Source organism: Emiliania huxleyi (assembly GCF_000372725.1).
Source record: "Emiliania huxleyi CCMP1516 unplaced genomic scaffold EMIHUscaffold_59, whole genome shotgun sequence".
NCBI lineage: Eukaryota > Haptophyta > Isochrysidales > Noelaerhabdaceae > Emiliania > Emiliania huxleyi.
The window spans coordinates 506,404-528,767 of NW_005197576.1; the positions used below are offsets into that span (position 1 = coordinate 506,404).

Here is a 22,364-nt window from a genome sequence, read left to right on the forward strand (position 1 = left end):
GGGGAAGGCTTCAACAGTAAACGAGAGGATGAAGTCGACTGTCTGGGGCGTTATTTTAACAAAAGATTCGTAGGATACTGATTAAGCTACATAGTTCGTCACATGGACTTATACGGCGGCTCTCCTGGCCCAGGCCTATCGGTAGCAAGCTTGAGCCGTCCCGAACCGCACTTATCTCGGGTCCCCAAGCTCACACCGGCTCGTGATGCCACGGAGAATGTCTCCGGTGGACCCCATCCGAGGCGATTGCGAGGGCATTCCGGAGGTCATCATCGGCGCCATCGACCGTGATATGTCTCGCCCCGCAGCCCTCATGCACCGAACGGATGCATGCAGTCATAATATGTAGGCCTTGTCTCCCGAAGTTTTGAGCAATAGCCGCAAACAACGCTTTTTGGCACGTGCATCGCGACAAGGTCACACGCGGACTCTCCAGCCTCTCAGCTCACCACCTCGCCTTCTCTGCCGCTCTCCTGGCCCAGGCCCGTCGGTAGCAAGCTTGAGCCGTCCCGAACCGCACTTATCTCGGGTCCCCAAGCTCACACGGGCTCACAACTACCCACACACGGGCCCTCACACGCACAATACAGATCACAGACGCCGCCGGCACGCACTCCCACTTCACACATGCTCAAACCCAGCCCCACCAAAGCACAGCCCTGCTCAGAGTAGTCATGGACCACCCTTTGGGAGCCGTGGAAGCCCCACAGCTGCTGCTCCTCTCGGCTCCTTTCAATGCGTGTCGTGCACCACCCCACGACAGCGCTGCTCGAGAGAGCTCCAGCGTCCTCCCCGTCGAGTACTCAAGCCTGAGCCGAGAACCCCGTGCAGCTGGGTCAGGGAGCCAGCTGCACACCCGGTGGCGGCGGCGGGATGGGCCACCGGCACGCCCTGCGCGCCGCTGTCGAGCGGTGTCGGTGAGATTCAAGCGCAGCGGCCCGCCGGCGGGCACCAACGACACGTCAGACGGCCGCCGACCGGCCTGCGCAAGGGAGGGTGAGGTAGTCGACCAGATGGGTGCGGCAGGCGAAGCCCACGCCGGGTTTGGGGGGCGTGCGGGCCGCGGGACACAAGGCACCGAAGAGGGGCTACTTTAGGTCAGATCCGCTGGGAGTGCCCAGGGACGACGGCAAGAAACCCAAGGGTGAAGGAAAACAAAAAAACTAAGGCGGCACACTGGCACTGGACTACAGCGCACCGCTTGCGGTACTCACTATTCCACCGTGCACAGGCGACAAGGCAACACCCCCGCAGAGCGCCCGCAGCGTACATACAGCCAGTCATTTGTGTATGGCGACGTCGGGCGAGCGTTTTGCCGCCGCGGCGTCCGCCGCCTCCGTCTCGCAGCTTCGCGGCCTCAATGCATGGCAGCGCCACCAGCACTTCTTGCGCGTGCGCAACGACGCCTACGGCAGGCGGCAGGGTGCGGCTGCTGGCAGCGCCGAGCGCACGGACGCGGATGTCGTGCGCGAAAAACACCGCTTCCTATGGGACAGAGATGACGGCGCCGCACGCCGGCGGCCGACGTGGGGCGACGGCGGCGGCAGCGACGGGCTGACCTGGGAGGAGAAGCTCGCCAAGCGGTACCATGATCGTCTCTTCAAGGAGTATGCGCTGGCGGACATGAGCCGGTACCGCGAGGGCGCGATCGGCCTGCGCTGGCGCACCGAGCGCGAGGTGCTCGAGGGTCGCGGCCACTTTTCGTGCGGCAACAAGGCGTGCGCCTCCACTGGCCCGCTCACGTCGTACGAGCTGCTCTTTCGGTACGACGAGCGCGGAGCGACCCGCGAGGCGCTGGTGAAGCTGCGGTGCTGCGACGCGTGCGCGTACAAGCTCCACTACCGCAAGAACAAGGAGCGGCGGCGCGAGGAGCGGCGCGAGGAGCGGCGCCGAGCTCGCCGGGAGGGCAAGGCCAGGAAGCGGAGGCGCAGCGAGGGCGGAGGCGAGGGCGACGACGAGAGCGGGAGCGACAGCGGAGGCGCGGCTGGCGGCGCGGCTGGCGGCGTGGCTAGTGGCATGGGCAGGCCGGCGGGCTCGCCTGCTGATGCGCCTGCGCCCGCCACAAGGCCGGGCAGGGGGGAGGGAGCCGCCGCAAACGTGTGGCTCGAGGCGCCGGATGTGCAAAAGACTCGCCGCGACCAGTTCGACGACTACTTCGACGACGTATGCGGTGATCTGTTTTTGTGACTCTGACTGAGTAAAGGGTGTGGACACTGGTTGGGTAGTAGTCTAAGTTCTGAGCCTCGACGCCTAGCGGGTCTAAGTGTGCCTAGGCACGCTGGGGTGCTTGCGCGGTCTAAGAAAGATCAGCGGGAGCCTCTTACATCGGCTAAGTCGGCCGTGGCACGGCCTGGGCGGGCCAAGAGGCTCCCACCGTGATCGATACGGCGCTCCGCCCAAATTTTCTTCGCCTGCGGCGGGCGCCTACTAAAATCCGGATCGATCCTCCTCATGCCTCAGCAATCGCCGCCTCAGCATCCTCCCCTTCCGATTCTCGTTGCTGCCAAACAACAATCTCTAGCCAAACATTTCTTGAGCGCAATCTCTAGCCAAACATTTCTCACAAATAGCCTCAAGCTCAAACAAACGCATGTCACAGAAGCCTATGCTGGTCCTCTTTGAACGATCCGCGCGTGAGGTAGCATAGGACCTTGTTGGCAGCAGCCAGCTTGTTGCGCTGCTTCGTTGCGATGAGCTGATTGGGATCGCAGAAGTGCATATCCATGCCAAGCACAAGCCACGATCTTGAAGCAGAACACATCGCAACCGCATCGTCCGCACTGCCATCGGCATGCCGCGCCCGCCGCTTCGCCGCAGCCGCCTTACGGCACGCATAGCGGCAGCACATGGTACGGTGCGCGTACTTGAGCAGGAATTGCGCGCCGCAAGTAGCGCACTGGCCCTGGGAGAAGGCGATATGGCGTCGTGCGCGCGGCATACGTTGGTTGGGACGCGTCCAGGTATTTCGGGTAAACCTGAACTTTTTGTGGCAGCCGCACAGTAGGCTGTGTCAACTGTGCAGAGTGTGTGAGCAGCAGAGGAGCTGCTCTCCAGGCTTCTGTCACAAAGAGCTGCATGCCACCGAAAGCGCTGTCGAGGTTCGCCGAGCGCGGTGCAGGTTGAGGGACACCGTCACCGACGAGCGCGTTGGACTTTTCACTCCGGACAAAGACGGCGGCACGCACACGAGCTGCGGCCGTGCCGCCGTCATAGTGGCGAGGCGCGGGACCGTCTGTGGCGAGGTGGGTCGCGTCCCCCCCGATTTCCTCAACTCACGGTCCACACCCCGTAGACGAAATAAATACGGCCCTCTAAGCTCTATGAACGCTGACACCTCTACTAGGAGATGGGTAAAAAGGAATAGGTCCCCACCCGCGCGATCTTTGTGCCGCAGGGAGGGTTCTTTGTTGTGAGAGACGAGATGTGAGACGAGTGCGACTGTGTGCGGACGCGGGGTCGATCGAGATATTGCTCCTCCGGCGGGCTTGAACGACGGCCATCCATTGCGGCCATCCCATCTCTCGTGTGGGGGCGGGCGGACATCGTTGGGCTTTGGTTGCCGAGACGTGTTGTGCCCCTCTCTTATGGTTATTCCGACGTGCAAGCCTCTTCGAACGCGCGAAAGCGCCGGCTTTCGAAACTCGGCGCCCGCCCTCTTTCTGGCCGCGTCCCTCCCCTGACCTCTCGACTGCTTCCCTCTTTTACACACATAAACCCTCCGGATCTTCGACAAACGTCGGAAATTTCTTTTTCAAAGTGCAAGGTGTGAATAAGAGGTTTATGATAGGGTTACATCGACGAATTATGCGGCAATCGACTGGGCGCCTGGCGCCCGACCACCCACGCGCAGAGACCTCGGTGTAATCCCTCCGCGAAACCGACTTGGACGTGTCCACGCGCCTTGGTCGTCGAGGCACCATGAAGCCGACCCCTCCGTGCCGCCAACCGACGGCAACGGACCCGTATTGCTCTCTTGGGACAGTAAGCAGGCGCGTACGATGGTCTAGTCAATGCACGGCAAGAACATCTGCGATGTGGCTCTGAGCAACCTGCCGTCGAACGCGATCACTGAGGCGATCCGGTGGGGCGATTTCATATTCTCCGGCTCTCGCAACCTCGTCCTCGATCTCGCAAAGGCGCGGGCGACCCCGGCTGTCGCAGGGTCGTTCAAGAAGAGCTGGGGGCGATCGAGGCATCTTTGACGGCTTCTTTGTTTCAGCACTCCAAGTCCACCGCCCTCGCCGTCCCCAAGGCTGATGGCTTCAACGGCTCACACGACGTCCACATGTTCGCGGGGGACTGCAAGGATGCGGCCGCCGCGCGGAAGATGGGCTCCTGACCATGTAAAGCTAGTATTGAGCCGTGCTGTGCTTATCGTGCCGTGCCGTGTAGTGTGCCGCACGTTGCCACACGTCATGCGCCCCTCCTCACCTCCCCGCACCGGCTCCCTGTCACCGGCGCGGTATGCGCGTGCCCGCCGTGCATCGCTCTTCAGTGGGGGGACTGCGAGATGGTCGCCGTCTTTGGCAAGGTCTAGAAGCAGAAGGCGCCGCGTGCCGCAGGCGAGACGGCCGAGCTGCGGCAGATGGAGTCGCTGGAGGTGTGGGCCGCGTCGCTCAAGGCGAAGCAGCTGGCCGCCGCTGGCCACGCAGATCGGCGCGAACAGTCGCTCGAGGGGCTCTACTGACTGGCGGTGCTCAAGGGGAAGGCGCACACGCTGGCCGAGGACACGGTCGTCAACATCGACACCATCCGCGTGGGGGCTATCTCGTGGTCAAGGCGCAGTGGCTCAGGCTCGAGCAACGCGAGTGCGAGGGCAAAAGTGCTTCGCTCCTACACGCTGCTCGCGGCCGAGACGCTCATCATCGTGAACCACATGGTGCGGCTGGCGGGCCTGCGCTTCTCGCCCGGCCCGGGCGGCCCTGCGGACCGCCAGCTGAGGAGCGCGCGAGAAGCTCGATTAAGTATTATATTGGCCAACAGACGCATTTACTCGCTCGAGGCGTGCTGCAGTGATACCAGTCTTATTGAATTTCTTTGGAGGTGTCGATTCATATGCAAAAATGTGTGTTAGAGAGCGTTAATATGGCAAAATTTTCTTCGCCTCCGGCGGGGCCGCTCGCCGCGGGGCTAGAGAGTGACTTTTGTCGATGTCGGCTAGAAGTGCTGCACCTTTTTCAGAATTTCACCCCTTGGCATGGATTAATTAATATATGATCGCGTCTCGGGGTGACTAGTTCTAGTAGTCTACGCCGTAGACTACTAGAACTAGTCACCCAGTCTTTCGCTCACAAAAAATAACGCTTTTGTACATACCTCATACCAAACCCGCACATGTGCATTGATTGATATATATTGAATGAAGATTGATTTGCTTTTTGGGTGTGTTGTCGTGCGTGGGGCGGCACGGAGTTTTTTTTACGTACCCGACACAAGGGGAGGGGGGCCGCGCGCCCCGCGGCCCCTGCGCGGCCTCGAGCGGCCGCTGCGGCAGGCCGCGAGTGATCACCTCACAGTGCAGAGGTTGGGTCGCCGAGGTACTTGAATGCAGAGCCAGCCACGTCGCCCGCGCGGACGCCCTCGGCGATGCCCTTGACGAGCGGCTGCGAAAACACGGCGGCAGGGGTGAGAGGTGAGGGCAGGCACACCCAAGCAGGAGGACTCAAAGGGGATGGCTCACGATGGTGTAGAAGCCTGCGGTTAGTATGGCCACCGAGGTGGCAGGTCCCTTGAGCGTCTGGATCGGATCCACCGGATTGGCCTTTTTCCACTCTCGAACGTCCCTCTCGTTCTTGACGTACGCGAGGAACCGTCCCTTTGGCGGGCCCTCTGGTCCTGGTGGCGCCTCCGCCGCCTCCTCTGCTGTCGAGACAGCCAAGTCGTCCTGCTGGCACACTACGCGGGCTGCGCGGCGCGGCGCGGCGCCACGCGCAGCCGGGCGCGTCGGCGTGAAGAAGCAGGCAGCGGGAGCTGCGGTGGCGAGGAACGCCGCGAGGATCACCCTCATGCACATGACTCTATTAGGAAAGAAAGAATTTTACCTTAGGAGGACGGTCCTTCCAAAATCCTGCTCGTGCAGGTGTGGACCCTCCCTCCCTGTCCTCCTCCCCCATCCCTCGTTTGGGTTGGGTATATTCTTTCTTTCTTTCAGGACGGTCAGTTAGTCGTGTTCACGCCGGGATCGTGAGCTCCACAACCTGCACAGACTTTAGGCTCGGACAGTACGCCTGCGGCACTTGGAGCACTTGGAGTGCAGTTGGCAACCTCAAAAAATCAGGAGAGGCCCCAAGAGGGTGGTAGATGAGAGTCAGCACAGCGCTAGGGTGCCCACAGGACCCAAAAAAAGAAAGAAAAAAGAAATGGGCCGCTCCCGATCGCAGCACTTCGTGTTGGAGAGTCGAGATATTGAGAGTGTGACTAGGAGGGTAGGACGCTGGGGATTCTCAAAGGTATACCCTTGGAATGGCCGGATCCAGCCTTAAAAGTACGAGATCGCGCGCGCTTCGCGCACAGCACCGCCTGTTCTCCGCGGCTGTGTGACGACGCGTGCCGTGTGCCAGCAGAATTGGGCGCGCGCGGCGCGACGGCGCCCGCGAGGGAAGGCGCGGGTGCAGCGGCCGCCGGCGGCCGTGCCGCCCGCCAGCCAGCGCAGCAGCGGCCAGCGCAGCGGCCGCCGGCGCAGCAGCCAGAGCAGCCGGTGCGCGCCTTGCGAGGCGAGTACTGCCGCCCGGCAGCCTTGAGGCGGCCGGGCGGCAGTACTCGTTCGAACTTTGCGAGCCGTGCGCGCGCCGAGGCGCCCGCGGCGCGCGCCCGCCCGGCTGCCAGTAGGAGGCGGCGCAATATGGCCTATAGTACAGCCCTTGAGGAGGAGGAAGAGGCTGGCTGGCAGTGCTGTATGCCGCCGAGGGGCAGTTTTGGGGTGCTGACCCACGCCCAGGGGGCTGCAGAACGCGTCCGCAGCCGGGACAACCCGCCCCCCCAGCCGAGGCCGGTCGAAGCCCACTTGGGAGCAGCCATGAGGAGTCCTCTTGGTGCTCCTGGCGGCCGTTGGAATGGCGAGCGCGCGCCGAGGGGGGGGGGGGGGTCTTGCTTGCTCCACACCGAGCGCCATCGGTCCGGACCGGTGCTCCCACCGAGGGTAGGCCTGCACAAGGTCTGAGCCGCGGGTGCTCGGCGCCAAGTGCAGTGTCACGCTCGCGCTGGAGCGGGTCACAATGGGAAACCCTCGTTTCCTATGAACTCGGTCCCCCAACGGAAGAGGCCTCTCTCCTATTGGAACAATCCAACATCAGATTTGCCTCGTGCGTCCCTTTTTGAGCCGGAAAGCTATTTTCTTTTGGGTCCTGTGGGCACCCTAACAGCGCGCCGTCTCGGCGGCTATGGCACAGTGGGCTGAGAGACAAGAGGGATTTTTCTCTCGGGCGGAAGTGGAAGCCCCGACTTCTAATAAATTGTGACCTCTCCTTCCTGAGTTACCAGAAAATCCCAACGATCCTTGAGCGGAGGCCGCCTTGGCCCCCTTTCCGACCTCGTCGTCGGAGAATCTGAGAGAATGGCTACCAAAGCCCAGCATGGCACCCGCGGGCAAAGCTGCCCCCATGTCCCTAGAGCCCATGGGCATTCCCAAAGGATATGTCAGCGTGAGGTGAGCTGAGGGCGCAACGGTGGGGGCTCTCACCAGCCCCTCAAAGTCGGGCCTCTCGGGCGGCGGTCAGAGGGGCGGGCAAGGGCACGTGGGAGAAGGGTCAGTGCGGCCCACACGGTGTGAGCTACCCCCTCTCCTAGGTAGGTGTGGCTCTACAGCCCCTGAGGCCCTCTAGGCTGGGCACCATCAGCTTGGGCACAGAGGTCCTCGGGGTGAGGAGAGAGGGAGCTCCCCTTTTCAGCCCCCCCCAACCGCGCATTAACTCGCACCCCAGTGTACTCGAGTGCCTATTGCAATAGGAGAAACATGACAGTGAATCACGGGCCGGCAACGCTGTCTGTCCATGTTGTTTGTGCCATGTCGGGTCGGAGCGTACGTAGCGGAGTGGGACCCGAGTTTGAAAAGGGCGACGGACGCTTGCGTCCTAGCCTCCAACAACGCCTCCCCGGCGCAGAGGGGCCACCGGAGGATGCTCAACCGCTCACCCCACGCCGCGCTTGCGGCGGCTCTTGGAGCACTTGGAGTGCAGTCAGTAACCTCACATCCAGGGCCGGGGAGCTGAGAAGCGCACCCAGCGGGCCGGATGATCGGGATCGAGCTACGGGCTAGAGAGCCCTGACCCCTAGCTAGGGGGGGTGCGCGTTCGCAGGGAAAGGGCCGTAAAGTAAACACGGTTCTCCGAGGGTTGGTCTGCGCTTTGGGTTTCCCCTAGCTGCGGAGCGCCCCCTCTACTCGGAGCTAATAATGGACACCGGATAGGAAGAAAGATGTGGCCAGCTCGTGGGAAGGCAGCCCCCGTGGGAACGCCACCCCCCATTAGAGGGGCACGCCACCTGGCCCACCCCCGCTCCTAATTGCGCACGGGAGCGGTGCACCGGAGCGGTGCGCAGTTTCATATGAACTGCACCGCTCCGAGTCGGGGGTGGTGCGGGCGGGAGTAGTGCAGTCCGGCGCACCTCCGCCGCGCCGAGCGTGGAGCCCTCCGCCGAGCCGCAGGCTCGCGCCGACGCGCCAGCGGCATCGTACGGGATGACGGTCGCCTCGCCATGTCGATCTCCGCGCACGCGGCGCGCTCGATCTCCGCGGTCGGCTGCCGCAAAAGCGGCTGGCTCACGACAGCGTTTTGCCGGTTGTCGGGTGGGAGAGTACATGTCGTCTGGAGTGTGGCGTGTACCTAGTTTTGATCGCGGCAATAAAGCGACCCACTCTTCCCGTGACCTCCGCGCAGCGACGGCTCTTCTCGCACACAGCACGACACGCAGCAGAGTGGCGCAGACGGCAAGATTTTTTCGCCTGGCTTTGAGAGCTACGCGGTCAAACCTGGGGGGAACTGACCGCACCATGACGGACGTTCGAAACCTGCGTGAGCACCTGTGACGGTTCTCGCTCCCTATCGAGCTCTTCTTGCCCTGCACGTCTCTTCCTGTGCGGTTTGCTGTGCCGCCGCAGTCTGACTCTGTGTCAAGCACGAGTCCACGGGAAGAGTGGGTCGCTTATTCGTTCGACCGCTTTTATTGCCGCGATCAAAACTAGGTACACGCCACACACCAGACGACAAGTACTCTCCCACCCGACAACCGGCAAAACGCTGTCGTAAGCCAGCCGCTTTTGCGGCAGCCGACCGCGGAGATCGAGCGCGCCGCGTGCGCGGAGATCGACATGGCGAGGCGACCGTCATCCTGTACGATGCCGCTGGCGCGTCGGCGCGAGCCTGCGGCTCGGTGGAGGGCTCCACGCTCGGCGCGGCGGAGGTGCGCCGGACTGCACTACTCCCGCCCGCACCACCCCCGACTCGGAGCGGTGCAGTTCATATGAAAACCGGGCGGGGGTGTGCATTTCATATGAGGAGGCGTGCGCTGTCATATGCGTCTGAACCACACGTGTCCCTCCATTCACACTCTCCCAGTCCTTCCTGGTCTAGTGCCCGTCTTCTCCGCCCGTCGTGCTGAGTTGGGCTTTCTTCGTCCTTCAGACGTTTCACCTAGAGCAAGCAGGGCGGAACGCCCCTTGGTCCACCCGCCGCCCGGGTGGGGCTTGCACGTGGCAGCGACTCGACTGGTCGCGTCAGCCCCTTTGTGAAGCCTGACACGCTATCCACTGCTCAGGCCATGCCTGACACGCCCACCAAAGCCTTGGAGTATTCCGAAATTCGGGATCTCCTACATGGCGCTAAACAAGAAACTGATGCGATGGTGACGGAATGCAGTTTCGACCGTGCCGCCGCCCTCGACGGGCTTGCGGCGAACCTGGCCACTCTTCTCGAGTGGAGCCGACTGCATCACAGCGACGGCATCGGTTTCTTCCTCACTACGAATTGCGCTGTCTACATAGATAACATTGCGCCCACTGTTTGCTGCACCCAACACGATGCGGTGCGCTGCGCGCGCTACGAGCTGAAGCTGCTCAAGACGCGTGCCTTTGCCGACTTGCTCGAGTTCGTCGCCGATGACGGTCAGTCACCCACCGCCGATGATTTTGCGCAGGTCGGAACTGTCCACAAGACGGTCTCTGAGAGACAGGCTGCGGTTGTGGCCGAGATCGTCGTCTCCCAACGCGTCATCAAGCGGATCGACAACCTTGTCACCGAGGCGCTTCTCAAGGCCTTCTTTTCCGACGACGCGCTGCGGGCCATCTACCGCGAGAAGGCCGACAAGGTCAGTGGCGCTGGTGGCACTTCCGTTGCCCTTTTGGCTGCAATCCGCTCCGACATTGCTGGAGTTCGGCCGAAGCTCCAGAGGATCATCCTCGAGACTGTCGGCGTCAAGCCTTTTCTGCACATCAACCGAGCCCAAGAGGTCTACACGACCAAGCGCACCGGCAAACGAAAGGCCCGCATCTGCATGGATGGCTCTGGACAAGTTTTTGGCACCGACTACAACCAGACCTTCCAGTCGGTCCTACGCATGGACACCCTGCGCGTCCTCCTCAACCTCGCCGCCCGTCGCGGACTACGCATGCGGCGCCGCGACCTCGTCGCCGCCTTCCTACAGGGCTCCCTCGAGTGCGGCGAGATCGCCTTCATGTACCAACCAGCCGGACATGTCCATGCCTTCGATGAGCACGGCAAGCCCAAGATCTGCGTCCTCCTCAAGCCACTGTACGGCATGAAGCAGGCTGGCCGGCGCTTCCAGCGCGACTTCTACTACTGGCTCACGCTTCCCCGCGCCGAGGGCGGCGCCGGCCTCATCCAGTCCACGGCTGACCTGAGCGTTTTCTACTACCGCACAGAGCATGACGAGTTCCTGCTCGGGGTCTACGTCGATGACCTGATCATGTTTTATCCACCCGACGCCGCCGACGACGACGGCGTGCCCGTTGCCGATAGCATCTACGGGCGCTTCATCGCCGACATGGACAAGAACTGGAAATCCGAGGACGAGGGCGAGCTCTCCGACATCCTCAACATCCAGGTCACCAGGCGCCACGACGGCTCCGTCAACGTGTCGCAGGAGCAGTATGCCCGCCGGTTCGTGGAGCAGTTCCGCGAGAAGCTCATCAATCGCCTACGCGGACCACAACCTGTCCGACACGCCAACATGACGCCGTACACGCCCCAGCTTGCCGAAAGGGTCCTTGCCGCTTGCGACGATGCTTCCGAACGCGACCCCGCCGACGTCCACCTCAGCCAGTGCTTCTGCGGCGTCGCCAGCTACCTCGTCACCAACACGCGCTGCGACGGAGCGCTTGCTTTCGGCCTCCTCTGCCGGTGCATGGCCAAGCCCACCGACGATGTTTTTGAGGAGATGTTCTGCTTCCTCGAGTACTTCCGTGGCGAGCGGGAGGGCGACGACCTTGTCGCCATGAGCGACGCCAGTTGGGAGACGCGCCGGTCCACATCCGGGTGGATCGTCCTCATGTGGCAGGCCACCGTACACTGGCGCAGCGTCCAACAGCCCTCCATTGCGCTCTCCTCTTGCCAGTCCGAGATCATGGCTGCTTCTGAGGCTACCAAGGACGTCCTGAGCTACCGTCGCCTTAAGGCCGAGCTCGAGTCGTACGTCAAGGACGGCGAGATCGTCACCCCTCCCGAGGCCCCGCCCACCAAGCAGTACTGTGACAACCAGGCCGCCATTGCCTCAGCCTACAACCCCGAGAACCACGGCAGGCTCAAGCACGTCGAGCGGCGCCACTTCTTCATCCGCGAGGCCATCGAGGAAGCCAAGATCTGTGTTCCCTTCGTCCGCAGCGACGAGAACCTTGCCGACTTCTTCACGAAGCCGCTCAAACCTCAACGCTTCTTCGAGCTGCGGGACAAGATCATGAATGTCAAGGAGCCTTCCTCCCAGTCGGATGGGAAGTGAATCTCCGTCACCGATCCGTCACCGAGACGGAGCGCGGGCGCCGGCCGCGAGCGCGAACAGTGCCGCCCCGCCCCCACCCGCGAGAGCCATAGACTCTCCAGTGCATGTCATCCAGTCCATGCCCCGTCGAGAGGGACACTCTCCTCTCTATCCATGTGAGTGACTCGACTACGTCGAGGGGGGGGGACGTCTGAACCACACGTGTCCCTCCATTCACACTCTCCCAGTCCTTCCTGGTCTAGTGCCCGTCTTCTCCGCCCGTCGTGCTGAGTTGGGCTTTCTTCGTCCTTCAGACGTTTCACCTAGAGCAAGCAGGGCGGAACGCCCCTTGGTCCACCCGCCGCCCGGGTGGGGCTTGCACGATATGAGGGGGCGTGCACGGGGGCGTGCCCCCGGAGCACCGCCCCCGATCGGGAGTGGTGCAGTTCATATGAGGGGGCGTGCACGGGGGCGTGCCCCCGGAGCACCGCCCCCGATCGGGAGTGGTGCAGTTCATAGGCGGGGGTGGTGCACGGGGGCGTGCCCCCGGAGCACCGCCCCGGTGTCGGGAGGGGGCCGGGGGCGCTTTCCCTGGTGCTGCCTTCCCACGAGAAAAAGAAAGAAAGAAAACAGACAACCCAAGGGAGGGATGGGAGGACGGCACGCCGCCACCACACAGGGATTTTAAGGAGAGGTGTGTGGTGCGCTAGCCGTCGCCCACCCTAGGGAGTCTGCCTCTTCCTATCTCTCTTCGCAGTCTCTCTCCGATTCTCGCTGCAACCTTCATGCCAGCATGCCACCTCGCGGTCGTCCCACTCTCGTCGTTCTCTCCCTTGTCATTTCCTCCTCTGTCGCGTCGTTCCCTTCTGCCTCGTCCTGCGACGCCGCCGCCTGCCGGTCCCTTGTTCTCGCGGCTTCTTTCGCCTTCCCACGAGCCCGCCACATCTACAGACTCGAATTCTCCACTTTGATGTGGCGGAGGACACATCCATCCTCCCGCTGCGTTGCCCTCTTGCTCGTTACTGCTGGCTGGCTCGCAGGCCGCTCTCTGATCATCGCCAACTCGCCCCCACATCACCAACTGCCCGCCGCGGCGGCTACCACGCCGCTTTTGCCACGGCAGTCTTCACCAGCGTCCACCGCGCCAGCAGCTCGCACGCCACGCCCCTCAGCGCTGTCGTCGCCGCCGTCGCCGCCGGCGCCACAGCAGTCGCTGCCGGACGCTGGGGCGGTGCCGCGGCGGCCCGAGATGGAATGCATGGGGTCAGATGGCGAGGCTGCGCCTCTCGCAACGCAGGCTCGCTCATACGACCTCATCACGCTCATTCTCTCATCGCAGCAGTCGGGCCTTGCGCCTGAGCAGCGCCGAGTCGCGGTGCGCCGGGCGTGGGCTCGGGCTGCCGGCAGCCTCGGCCGACCGGCGGGCGAGGCGCGCGACGGCCGCTGCTCGGTGCGCCACTTCTTTGTCCTCGGGGGCGCCAGGCGCGAGAGGCTGGGCGGCGGCGGCGACCTGCTGTTTCTTCCGGTGGCGGACGACTACCGCAGCCTTTCGCGCAAGGTGCTGGCCGCGTTCGAGTGGACGGCGCGCTCCGTGGCCTTCAAGTACCTCCTCAAGACGGACGACGACGCGTTCGTCTGCGGCGCGCGGCTCATCTCGCTGCTCGCGCCGCTGCCGCGTCTCGGCCTCTACCTGGGCGCGCTCACGGCGAACAAGACCGTGGTCACCTCTCGCGCGTCGCCATCGTACGAGCGCTGGTCTGACCCGGAGTACGTGCGTATCTTCGGCTCGGCGGTGTATGCGCCCTACATGCAGGGCGCGGGCTACGTCCTCTCTGCCGACCTAGTCTCCCTGGCGGCGCGCCATCCCCCCAGCCCGCAGCCTCTGGACCGCTCGGTGGCTCAGCGGTGGCCGTCGCGCCCTAGGTGCACCACGCGGCCGTCTTGCCCGAGCTGCCGCCGATTGAAGACGCGCTCGTCGGGAGACTCGTCGCGACCGGCGTGAGGACACGGAGGAACGCGCCGAAGCAGATCCGGTATCGCACGCCGGCCAACCGCGCGAGTGCGGTCTGTGAGCGAGACACCGAGTTCGTGCTCCTGCACAAGCTAACCCTCGAGGAGCTCGAAGGGTGCGCCGCCACCACTGCTCGCCGCCGCTCGAACCGCTGCCCGCGCGGCCCGTGCGAGTGTCGTTCCCTCGGGGTCCAGTTGCGGTTGCGACAAACGCTTGTGTCCGCCGAGCCAAGCCGCAACTCAAGCCGACGTCGAGAGTAGGCACGATACAGGTTGAGCTCCCGTCCGGCCGTCCGCGCGCGTTTCTTTCAGGAAATATTGTTTAATGCAAAACAGCAATGTAATATAATTAACACCACTGGCAAACGAGGGAGTCTCTGTAGAGAGATGTGAAGAGACATAGGAAGAGAGACAACTGTGACCCCCGCCGGTCCCCGCGAACTGACAAGGATGTTGACACACAGGCGATAGCCGGTACACAACGCGACCGGGAATCCTTGCGCCGCCGGCCGCGCGCGAAACCGTTGTGTGTAGCAGACTGCAGCCGCTGAATTCCATCCGGGGCCGCTCAATGGGCCTCAACCTTGTTCAGATGCGAGCAACCCCTTGCGCACGCCGCGCCCGATAGCGTTGGCAATGGCCTGCCGCTCGCGTAAATGCGACACGCCAAGCTCGCGAAGCTTCGAGAGGAACGCCGGCCGGTCGTGGAGACAGAGCGCGATCGCCACTGCAAGCGTGGTCTTCCGACAAAGCAATCGGCTCGTGGTCGCTGCCACTTCGCACGCGTCGAGGAGCGCCTCGAGCTCGGGGTCGCGAGGGCCGAGGCCACTCCCATCGTCAAAGACCTCGTCGCCATCCTCGAACACGTCAAAGACGACCTCACAGCGCTGCGAGCACAGCCGGCCCACCACCGGCTTGCACGACTCACGCAGCCGCTCTGTGTACGCGTCGATCTCGTCGAGGAGGAGCGGCGCGTGCGCCTCGGCTGCCGCGCGCCGTGTTGCCTCGGTGTCCTCCCAGCTGAGCCCCTGCACCCCAGGTGGAGAGGCGGGTGGGCCCGAGAGCGCGGCCGCCACCAAGCCTGCGCCGCGTGCCGCAGTGTGGTCGGCAACCAAGGCTTGCAGATAGGCCACTGCTGTCAGGCCACATACGCAGGGGTCGTGCTGCATAGGTGCTGGCATGCGCCATATCTCGGTGCGCTCGAGCTCGAGCTCGCAGAGCTCGGTAAGGCGCTCCGCAAGCGCGGCACCGAAAAGGCCAGCGGCATCTGCATTGATCTCGACGTCGCCGGACGGGTCATAGTGCTCGACCAAAAACATGCCGTCTCGCCACGACGAGCGGCGCCATGCCACCGCCGACCAGTGGCCACCCCCGAGAGCCACCTCCGCATCGTCGTTGTCATTGACCAGTGCGATGACCAGCTCTGCTGACTGGAGCCTTGCGCGCATCCCGGCGCACTGTGGCCCGCTGAAGAGAGCTTCGTACTGCTGGTCGGGACCGTGACGGTGCGGCGCCCGGACATGTTGCAGATGTACCTCCCTACGAACTGACAACTGTCTCTCTCTGGATGCAGGTTGCCGGAAATCATGTTTACGATCGTGTCGCGGGGACGCAGCACCGGCGCCTACACTTTAGCACAAACTCTCGGCCACATCTCGGCTGCATCTCGGCTGCATCTTGGCTGACGTAGGCTCGACCTCTCCTTCAGCTCTGACGCCGACGGCGTGCGTGCCCAACCTCACGGACTGGTAGGACAGTCCTTCTCCTGGCCGGGCGCTCGCGACGGCATGGTCGATGTCTACCCAAGCGAGGTGCTCCGCCGCTCCCCTCCAGCCAACGCGCCCCCCTGCCGCTGCCGTCGCCAATATGGCCTCGCTCTGTGGTAGGGCTTCTTCACGACGAGCGCCCAAGCGGAAGGCGCCATCGAGGTTTGACAGCTTTGGGCCAGCGCTCCTCACCCATGCGCTGCGCTAACACAGCACAACAACAGCACATGCCATGCACGCACGCACACACGCACACACACACACACACACACACACACACACACACACACACACACACACACACACACACACACACACACACACACACACATCGGCGCACGCAATCGTCGCGCAGCCCGAGACTTTGCCATTGCGTCGCTGGGTGTAGGGCACCGCCGAGCAGTACCAGGTTGCGTCGGCGCACGCAACACAGTTCGCCTACTCGCGTTTCGAGGGCGGGGAGCCGTACCCGCAGCGGCTGGCTAGCGGCACGAGCAGCGCCACGGCTCTATGAGCTCGGATGCTCTCTCTCTCTCTCTCTCTCTCTCTCTCTCTCTCTCTCTCTCTCTCTCTCTCTCTCTCTCTCTCTCTCTCTCTCTCTCTCTCTCTCTCTCTCTCTCTCTCTCTCTCTCTCTCTCTCTCTCTGCTACTCCATCCTTCTGTCTATTCTGATACAGGCCGCTCGCCATTCCCGGAGTAGGACAGCACCTGGAGCTTCGACACAATGAGGCGCTCTGGAGGGGAAGTGGCAACGGCTCTAGGCTCTAAAATGAATGAGACATGGATTTATGCCGGTGTGCTGGGGTGTGAGGTATCATAATATTTGCAGTCAGACGTGGAGCATATAAAAGAAAGACATAAGCGCAACATATGTTCTTTCGTTTTCTGGATTTTGCTCAGCGCTCAGCAGCGCGAGAAACATGGCGAGAAAGACAACAAATCACCCGAGAGTACGGTTACTTCCCCCAGGATTGGTCTTCTCTGCCTGCGGGAACACCCTCGGGCGGCCGGGTGGGGCTGCGGCTGGAGCTAGCATGGCTCGGTAGAGCCGAGACCCCGTGTTGAGGCGGCGCTCCTGTGGGCGGCTGCGGAATCGGTAGATTCGACCTCAGATCTCCAGTATTCTCATCCCAGTGGATGGACGTCCGGACGTCCCTTTGTGTTCCTCTCGCCGTCCGCCAGCGAGACGCTCTGTCGCTGGCGGCCGCAGTTTTCTGTGCCTAAAGCTAAACAGAGAGGTGAGACGAGGCCAGAGCCGGGAGACGAGCAAACCCCCGGTCGCTGCGCACCTGAGATCTAGAGATCCGCCAACGACACGTGCATCCGCCGCGCGGCTGTGAATCACGCCTAAAACTCTAAAAAACGATCTAGACGCTGGAGAGATCGTCGTGGGTCACTGCCAGGCCTTCCTTATTGTTGTTCAGCCGGCCTAACGTTAGCTACTGTTGTTGGGGAGCCCCACTGTTGTTCTGCTGTTACTGTTAACACTAGCAACACTGTTCAGCTCCCCAACGTTAAACAGCTCTAGCCCCCGCCGCTGTGTGAGAGCGAGCACACTCGAGAAGTGAGGGCAAAAAAGAGAGGGCAGAGAAAGGGGGTGTTCAAATCGTGCATAAACAAGCAAGTGAAGCACCGCCGGGGGGGTTCGAAGCCCAACGACGTGTGGGTATAAACTCAGGCACGGGGGAGATGGGGATCATACATGCATCATTCCGTTCCACGTGCAGACGGCTAGTGGGAGGGTGGGGGGGGGGGGGGGGGCTGGGCACAGCGGGTGATAGCACAGAACGGGCGTCATGTTCACGTCCACGGGCTCTGATAAGCCTCCAATCTATCTCTAGTCACAGCCCCGGGCCACACCGTGCTGCGAGCTCGAGCTCTGAGCAGCTGGAGGGCGATCAACCATCGGGAAGAAGCACCGCGTCGACGACGATGATGTATCCGTTGGTTGCGGCAATCTCTTCTACCATTCTTGCTTTGCCCACCTTCAGCTCGTCCCCATCGCCCTTGGTCACCTGCGCCCGCACGCCGCGCGCGTGAGAGTGCGCAACCCGCGTCGCCGCTCGCCGTCCGTGCTCCCCTCTCGCGACCCCTGCCCGAGTCGATGGCTACCGCGCTACGGGTCTCTCGGGACAGTCACCGTGACGGACTGCTGGATCGGCACGCTGTCGCGCGTCGGGAAGCTCCACCCAGCGTAGCGTCTCAGATCGTCCAGGCCGTATGCCCCCTCGACGATGTGGTTGCTGACGATGTGGGACAGCTCGCCATCGGGTACGAGGGGAAGGCTCAGCACACCTGCCGGCCGCGCGCAGCGAGGCCGGCTCAGCCAGGCCGGGAGAGCCGAGGGAGGGAGAGGCCGGGCATGTGTCGGGGCGCGGGGCGGGCGCCGCCTTGGTCGAGGGCCTCGAAGGCAGCATCCGTCGGCGCAAAGAGGGTGAAGAACGGGACCGGCCCGATGCCGCCGCCGAGGACTTCCGCCACAACGCGGAGAAGCCTGGCGTCGTCGTCCTCCCATCAGGCCTGCAGTACAAGATCCTCAAGTCCGGGCCACCAGATGGGCCGACGCCGCGGCTCAACGAGATGTGCACCGTGCATTACGACGGTGAGCTCATCGACGGCTGGACCTTCGACTCGAGCCGCCGGCGCAAGCAGCCAAGCCGCTTCCGCCCGTCGGGCGTGATTCGCGGGTGGAAGGAGGGCTTGCAGCTGATGAGACCCGGCGACCGCTGGATGCTCTACGTGCCGGCCAAGCTGGGGTACGGTTTCGGAGATATGAAGGCCGGCGGTCGCATCCCCGGCGGTGCGACGCTCATCTTTGACATCGAGCTGCTCGAGGCACCGCACTCACACGGCGGCCGCAGAGCTTCCCGCGCCCCTGTCTCCGCTACCTCCGCCTCCTCCGCCTCCGCTGTCTCTGGCCACCGCCTCCACTGCCTCCGATCCAGGTGCGCGAGGCGGAGCACTACTTTGAGGGCACGTTTTTGGACTACGAGATTTGGCCGCTGGCCCCGCTCAAGGACCGCGCATCGCCGTGCCGCCAAGCGCCCCACGCGTGCCCTGCGCACCAGCTCTGGCCTGTCGTAGGTGTGGCACGCGTTGCTGTGCGCCTTTGGCCTGTACATGTACGTGCGCAGCAAGCGGGGCGACGAGGCAGTGAAGGCGGTGGTCACCACCAAGCAGCGCAAGCTCGCGACCGCCAGCCACATCCTCGTCGAGCAGCAGGCCCTCGCCAACGAGCTCAAGGAGCGGCTGGCCGGTGGCGCAGACTTCGCCTCGCTCGCCCGCGAACACTCACAGTGCCCCTCCGGCCAGAAGCGTGACGGCTCGCTCGGCAGCTTCCCCCCCGGCCAGATGGTGCCCGCCTTTGACGAGATTGTCTGGACGGCACCGCTCGGGGAGGTGCAAGGGCAGAGAGGACGCACTGCTCCCACCGTCGGCCCCGCTCGGGCTCCTCCACTCTGGGTCGCTCCCACCTGCGCGGGTTCCGCCCATGCACAGGTGCAGGGGCCGATCAAGACGCAGTTTGGCTGGCATCTCATTCTCGTCACCGACCGCAGTGGCCCCGATGTGGAGGCCAAACAGGAATAAGCCGTCGCCTTGGGCCAGCGCTGCCAACTACAGCCCGGTGACGCGTGCGGAGGCGCCGTCTACAGCCGCTTGACGCGCAGCTTGCCGGCCGTGGACACGAGAGACGAGTGTCGCGTGGAGGAAGCAGGGCACACACACACTCCACACACGCAGGGCTCGTCGCCTCGCGCGCGATGGAAGAAACCCGGGGGGACATGTGTGACCATCTCTCCGTCTCGCTTGAGAGTTTGAGTCCCACCCATATACAGGCTTCTGGTGTCCAGTCGCTATGGCCAGGGGCCCAGGAGGCTCGTGTGTAGTACACTTTGTAGAGAACGTTTTTTTCCGTGTGTGACCTCTCTACCACTCACCTTCCTTCCGAACAACCTTCTTCCTTCCTTCCATTCTCTACACCGCAGGGCGTCCTGTCTCGTAACTTGTCTTTTATTAGCTCCGCGGTGAGTAAGTTGCCGTTTTAATTTGTTAGAATACGACACCGCGACAACCGCTGAGGTGAGCAAGCGAGACGCTACAAAGTGTCGTGTTTCCGTTGAAGAGAGACAGAGGGCATGTGTGTGTCTAGGGTGTGTGAATGTGTGTGTTGTGTGTGTGTGTTGTGTGTGTGTGTGTGTGTGTGTGTGTGTGTGTGTGTGTGTGTGTGTGTGTGTGTGTGTGTGGAGTGTGTGTGTGTGTGTCTGGTGTGTTGTGTGCTGCCTGTCGGTGTACGGCCGGCTCTTACACGCCGTGTTGTTGGCGTTCAAAGGTTGTCACTGGTTTGTATGCTCGCCCGCGTACTTGCCCACGCACATAATAACGAGAGGAGCTCATCCCTTTGCCGAGTCGCGCTGAAACCACGGGTTCGGAGGGCTGAAAACGCAATCTCTCTCTCGAGGTTCTCGAGGTGGATATCCTTTGGCCGCGTTGGGTAGCGAGGATTGGTGTGACGCGATCCACACGCAGGCGTGGTTTCTGGCGGCCAAAAAAGCCGCGGCACGAACCACAAGAAAAAAGAAGTATAAGCTCCTTATCAGCTGGTCGGCCGCCGTGGGCCTCCGGGCCTGCTGCGGCGGCGCGGCCGGTTGAGGCCGGGCTCGGCCCGGCCCGCGACGGCTGGCCGCCGACGAGCGCGCTCGCGCTGCTCGTCAAGATGGCGGCGGTGGCGATTGCGGCGACAAAAGTTCAGGCGTACAGCGCTCAGGCGCCTGTCGTCTTTCGTCTTTTGTCGCATTTCGCACACGCGCGCGCCGCGCGACCCGCGTCGCTCCGCGAGGGCATGATCCTTCCGCGATTCGAACCCGCAGCCAAAAGCTGCTCGCTCGAACCGCGGCCGACTCTGCCACCGCGGCCGCAGCTGCTGAGCACTCCAGAAAACTGGTGCCTCATATGCTGCCTCCCTGCGGATGCTGCCGGCGAGCCTGGCGGTCCGCTGTACTACAAGGATGTGCTGACTCGATTCTACCTCGAATTCTTCTACCCCCACGACTCGGAACACGAATGTGACAGGACCATCGGGTCCTTCACGGGATCACCCGAGAGCAGCTGAGCCTGCCTCTGGCCTCGCCTCCCTCTCCTTCAGGCATTCGTGGCATCCTATGGGTCGTCCAGAGTATCGACCTCTGGGCTCTGGCTTGTCAGCCGCCCCACCGAGGGCACCATGAAGTATGGCGATCGCCATCTCGCTGGCCTCTCCGCAGGCCCCCCCGACCGCGTCGAACTCATCGGCGCGGGCTCTCTCGGCTACGGGACCGGCCCCAGCTTCGGCTGAGGGCTAACAAGCTGCCGAGCCCAAATCACTGTGAGAGTCGTGATTTCTTGTTGGTTAATAAAAATCTCTCTCGAACCACGGCGCCGACCACGCGAGGCCCACAGCAAGCAGAGATCTCTCTCTGTCTGTTGTTGTCTTTTGTTTGTTTGCACGCCCGGTAGCAGCAGCCTTCCCCTTCGCCCCCTACCTATGCCAACAATCAATACACCTACCTACCTATATACACGGCACCTACCCATATTGGCGGTTGTCAGGGTAACTCGCGAGCCAGGGGCTGCTTGCTATAGATAGATAGATAGGAAGGCGAAATGGGCCACCAACGCGTTCCGTAGCGAGAAGAAAAAGAATTCTTAAGATACAAGCCTCTCTCACAGCACACTGGCACGACAAGGGCGCAGACTGGCGCGGACTGGCACGCACATAGGCTCATAGAAAAAGAAAAAGAAGCCCCGCGCACGAGGCCCACTCCACTCCACACCCCACTCCATTCGCTCCTCCACTCCCAGCTGCCCCCAGTCTGTCTGCACCCAGTGACGATGCCTGATAAATCTGGCGGCAAGGCCAAGAAGGGAGCCAACCTGGGCCGCTCGATCATGCGGCAGCAGTTCCGCGAACAGCCGGCGGCTGCGGAGCTCGAGACCGAGCGCGGCAAGGGCCGGCTGCGCTCTGTGACCCAGTGCGACGACCTCGAGGAGTTCATGTCCAACGCGACGCTCGAGGGCAAGGACTTCGCGGCGCGGCGTGGCGAGGTGGTCGTCCTCGCCTCCGAGGCTCGCGCTGTGATGGCAGCGGAGGCGCCGCGCGATGCGTCTGTCGCGACTGACCTGCCAGTCCCGCGGCGGCCAGCCGGCGCGGTGGGCATGGATCCGGCCGAACTGGACGAGGCGGAGCGGTCAGCCTTCCTCGCCTGGCGCCGCGGGCTGGCTACGCTCGAGGAGGAGGGCGGCGAGTGCCTCACCCCATACGAAAAGAACCTGGAGGTCTGGCGGCAGCTGTGGCGCGTCTTGGAGCGGTCGCAGCTGGCACGCGTCCCGAAAGCCATTTGCACTTTCGCGGCGGTCTCCCGGACCGACCGAGGCGCGTCGCGACTGCAGGTGGTACAGATCGTCGACGCTCGCAACCCGCTCCTCTTCCGCTCGGTCGACCTCGAGCGGTCGGCGGGTGAGGCTTCGCCCCCGCGGCCATGCGTGCTCCTCGTCAACAAGGCGTCGGCAGCAGCCCGCTGAGGCCCCCTAGCCCTCTCCCTCGTGGCGCCCCGCGCCCGTGATGGTCGCGCCCCCGTCTCCAGGCGGACCTGCTGTCGGCCGAGCAGCGCGCGGCCTGGGCCGACT

General features: G+C 63.2%; 9 protein-coding genes across 9 annotated transcripts; 7 read left to right on the forward strand and 2 right to left on the reverse strand.

The window, feature by feature from the left end:
• Positions 1-1,446: 1,446 nt before the first annotated feature.
• On the forward strand, positions 1,447-1,959 carry EMIHUDRAFT_45319 (hypothetical protein; the record flags this gene model as incomplete). The annotated part of the gene is made up of 1 exon (XM_005764547.1): positions 1,447-1,959. A coding segment is annotated over one exon (513 nt), but the record flags the coding sequence as incomplete, so codon positions are not given.
• Positions 1,960-2,593: 634 nt separating this feature from the next.
• EMIHUDRAFT_213990 (hypothetical protein) lies at positions 2,594-2,938 on the reverse strand (the record flags this gene model as incomplete). Its single annotated transcript, XM_005764548.1, has 1 exon — positions 2,594-2,938. One exon carries the CDS (start codon positions 2,936-2,938, stop codon positions 2,594-2,596), a length of 345 nt encoding a protein of 114 aa, XP_005764605.1.
• A 1,072-nt stretch (positions 2,939-4,010) lies between these two features.
• Positions 4,011-4,687, forward strand: EMIHUDRAFT_213991 (hypothetical protein; the record flags this gene model as incomplete). The annotated part of the gene is made up of 3 exons (XM_005764549.1): positions 4,011-4,162; positions 4,253-4,287; positions 4,563-4,687. The coding sequence occupies 3 exons, from the start codon at positions 4,011-4,013 to the stop codon at positions 4,685-4,687; spliced, it is 312 nt and encodes a 103-aa protein (XP_005764606.1).
• Positions 4,688-13,183: 8,496 nt separating this feature from the next.
• Positions 13,184-14,261, forward strand: EMIHUDRAFT_213995 (hypothetical protein; the record flags this gene model as incomplete). The annotated part of the gene is made up of 3 exons (XM_005764550.1): positions 13,184-13,768; positions 13,849-13,984; positions 14,248-14,261. The coding sequence occupies 3 exons, from the start codon at positions 13,184-13,186 to the stop codon at positions 14,259-14,261; spliced, it is 735 nt and encodes a 244-aa protein (XP_005764607.1).
• Positions 14,262-14,513: 252 nt separating this feature from the next.
• EMIHUDRAFT_213996 (hypothetical protein) lies at positions 14,514-15,383 on the reverse strand (the record flags this gene model as incomplete). The annotated part of the gene is made up of 1 exon (XM_005764551.1): positions 14,514-15,383. One exon carries the CDS (start codon positions 15,381-15,383, stop codon positions 14,514-14,516), a length of 870 nt encoding a protein of 289 aa, XP_005764608.1.
• Positions 15,384-18,194: 2,811 nt separating this feature from the next.
• On the forward strand, positions 18,195-18,533 carry EMIHUDRAFT_58265 (hypothetical protein; the record flags this gene model as incomplete). Its single annotated transcript, XM_005764552.1, has 1 exon — positions 18,195-18,533. A coding segment is annotated over one exon (339 nt), but the record flags the coding sequence as incomplete, so codon positions are not given.
• Positions 18,534-18,768: 235 nt separating this feature from the next.
• Positions 18,769-19,618, forward strand: EMIHUDRAFT_437441 (hypothetical protein). Its single transcript, XM_005764553.1, has 2 exons — positions 18,769-19,100; positions 19,200-19,618. Exons 1-2 carry the CDS (start codon positions 18,822-18,824, stop codon positions 19,287-19,289), a joined length of 369 nt encoding a protein of 122 aa, XP_005764610.1. The 5' UTR covers positions 18,769-18,821; the 3' UTR covers positions 19,290-19,618.
• A 683-nt stretch (positions 19,619-20,301) lies between these two features.
• Positions 20,302-21,033, forward strand: EMIHUDRAFT_357522 (hypothetical protein; the record flags this gene model as incomplete). The annotated part of the gene is made up of 2 exons (XM_005764554.1): positions 20,302-20,780; positions 20,874-21,033. Coding segments are annotated over 2 exons (639 nt in total), but the record flags the coding sequence as incomplete, so codon positions are not given.
• Positions 21,034-21,569: 536 nt separating this feature from the next.
• On the forward strand, positions 21,570-22,259 carry EMIHUDRAFT_214001 (hypothetical protein; the record flags this gene model as incomplete). The annotated part of the gene is made up of 1 exon (XM_005764555.1): positions 21,570-22,259. One exon carries the CDS (start codon positions 21,570-21,572, stop codon positions 22,257-22,259), a length of 690 nt encoding a protein of 229 aa, XP_005764612.1.
• Between the last annotated feature and the right edge of the window lie 105 nt (positions 22,260-22,364).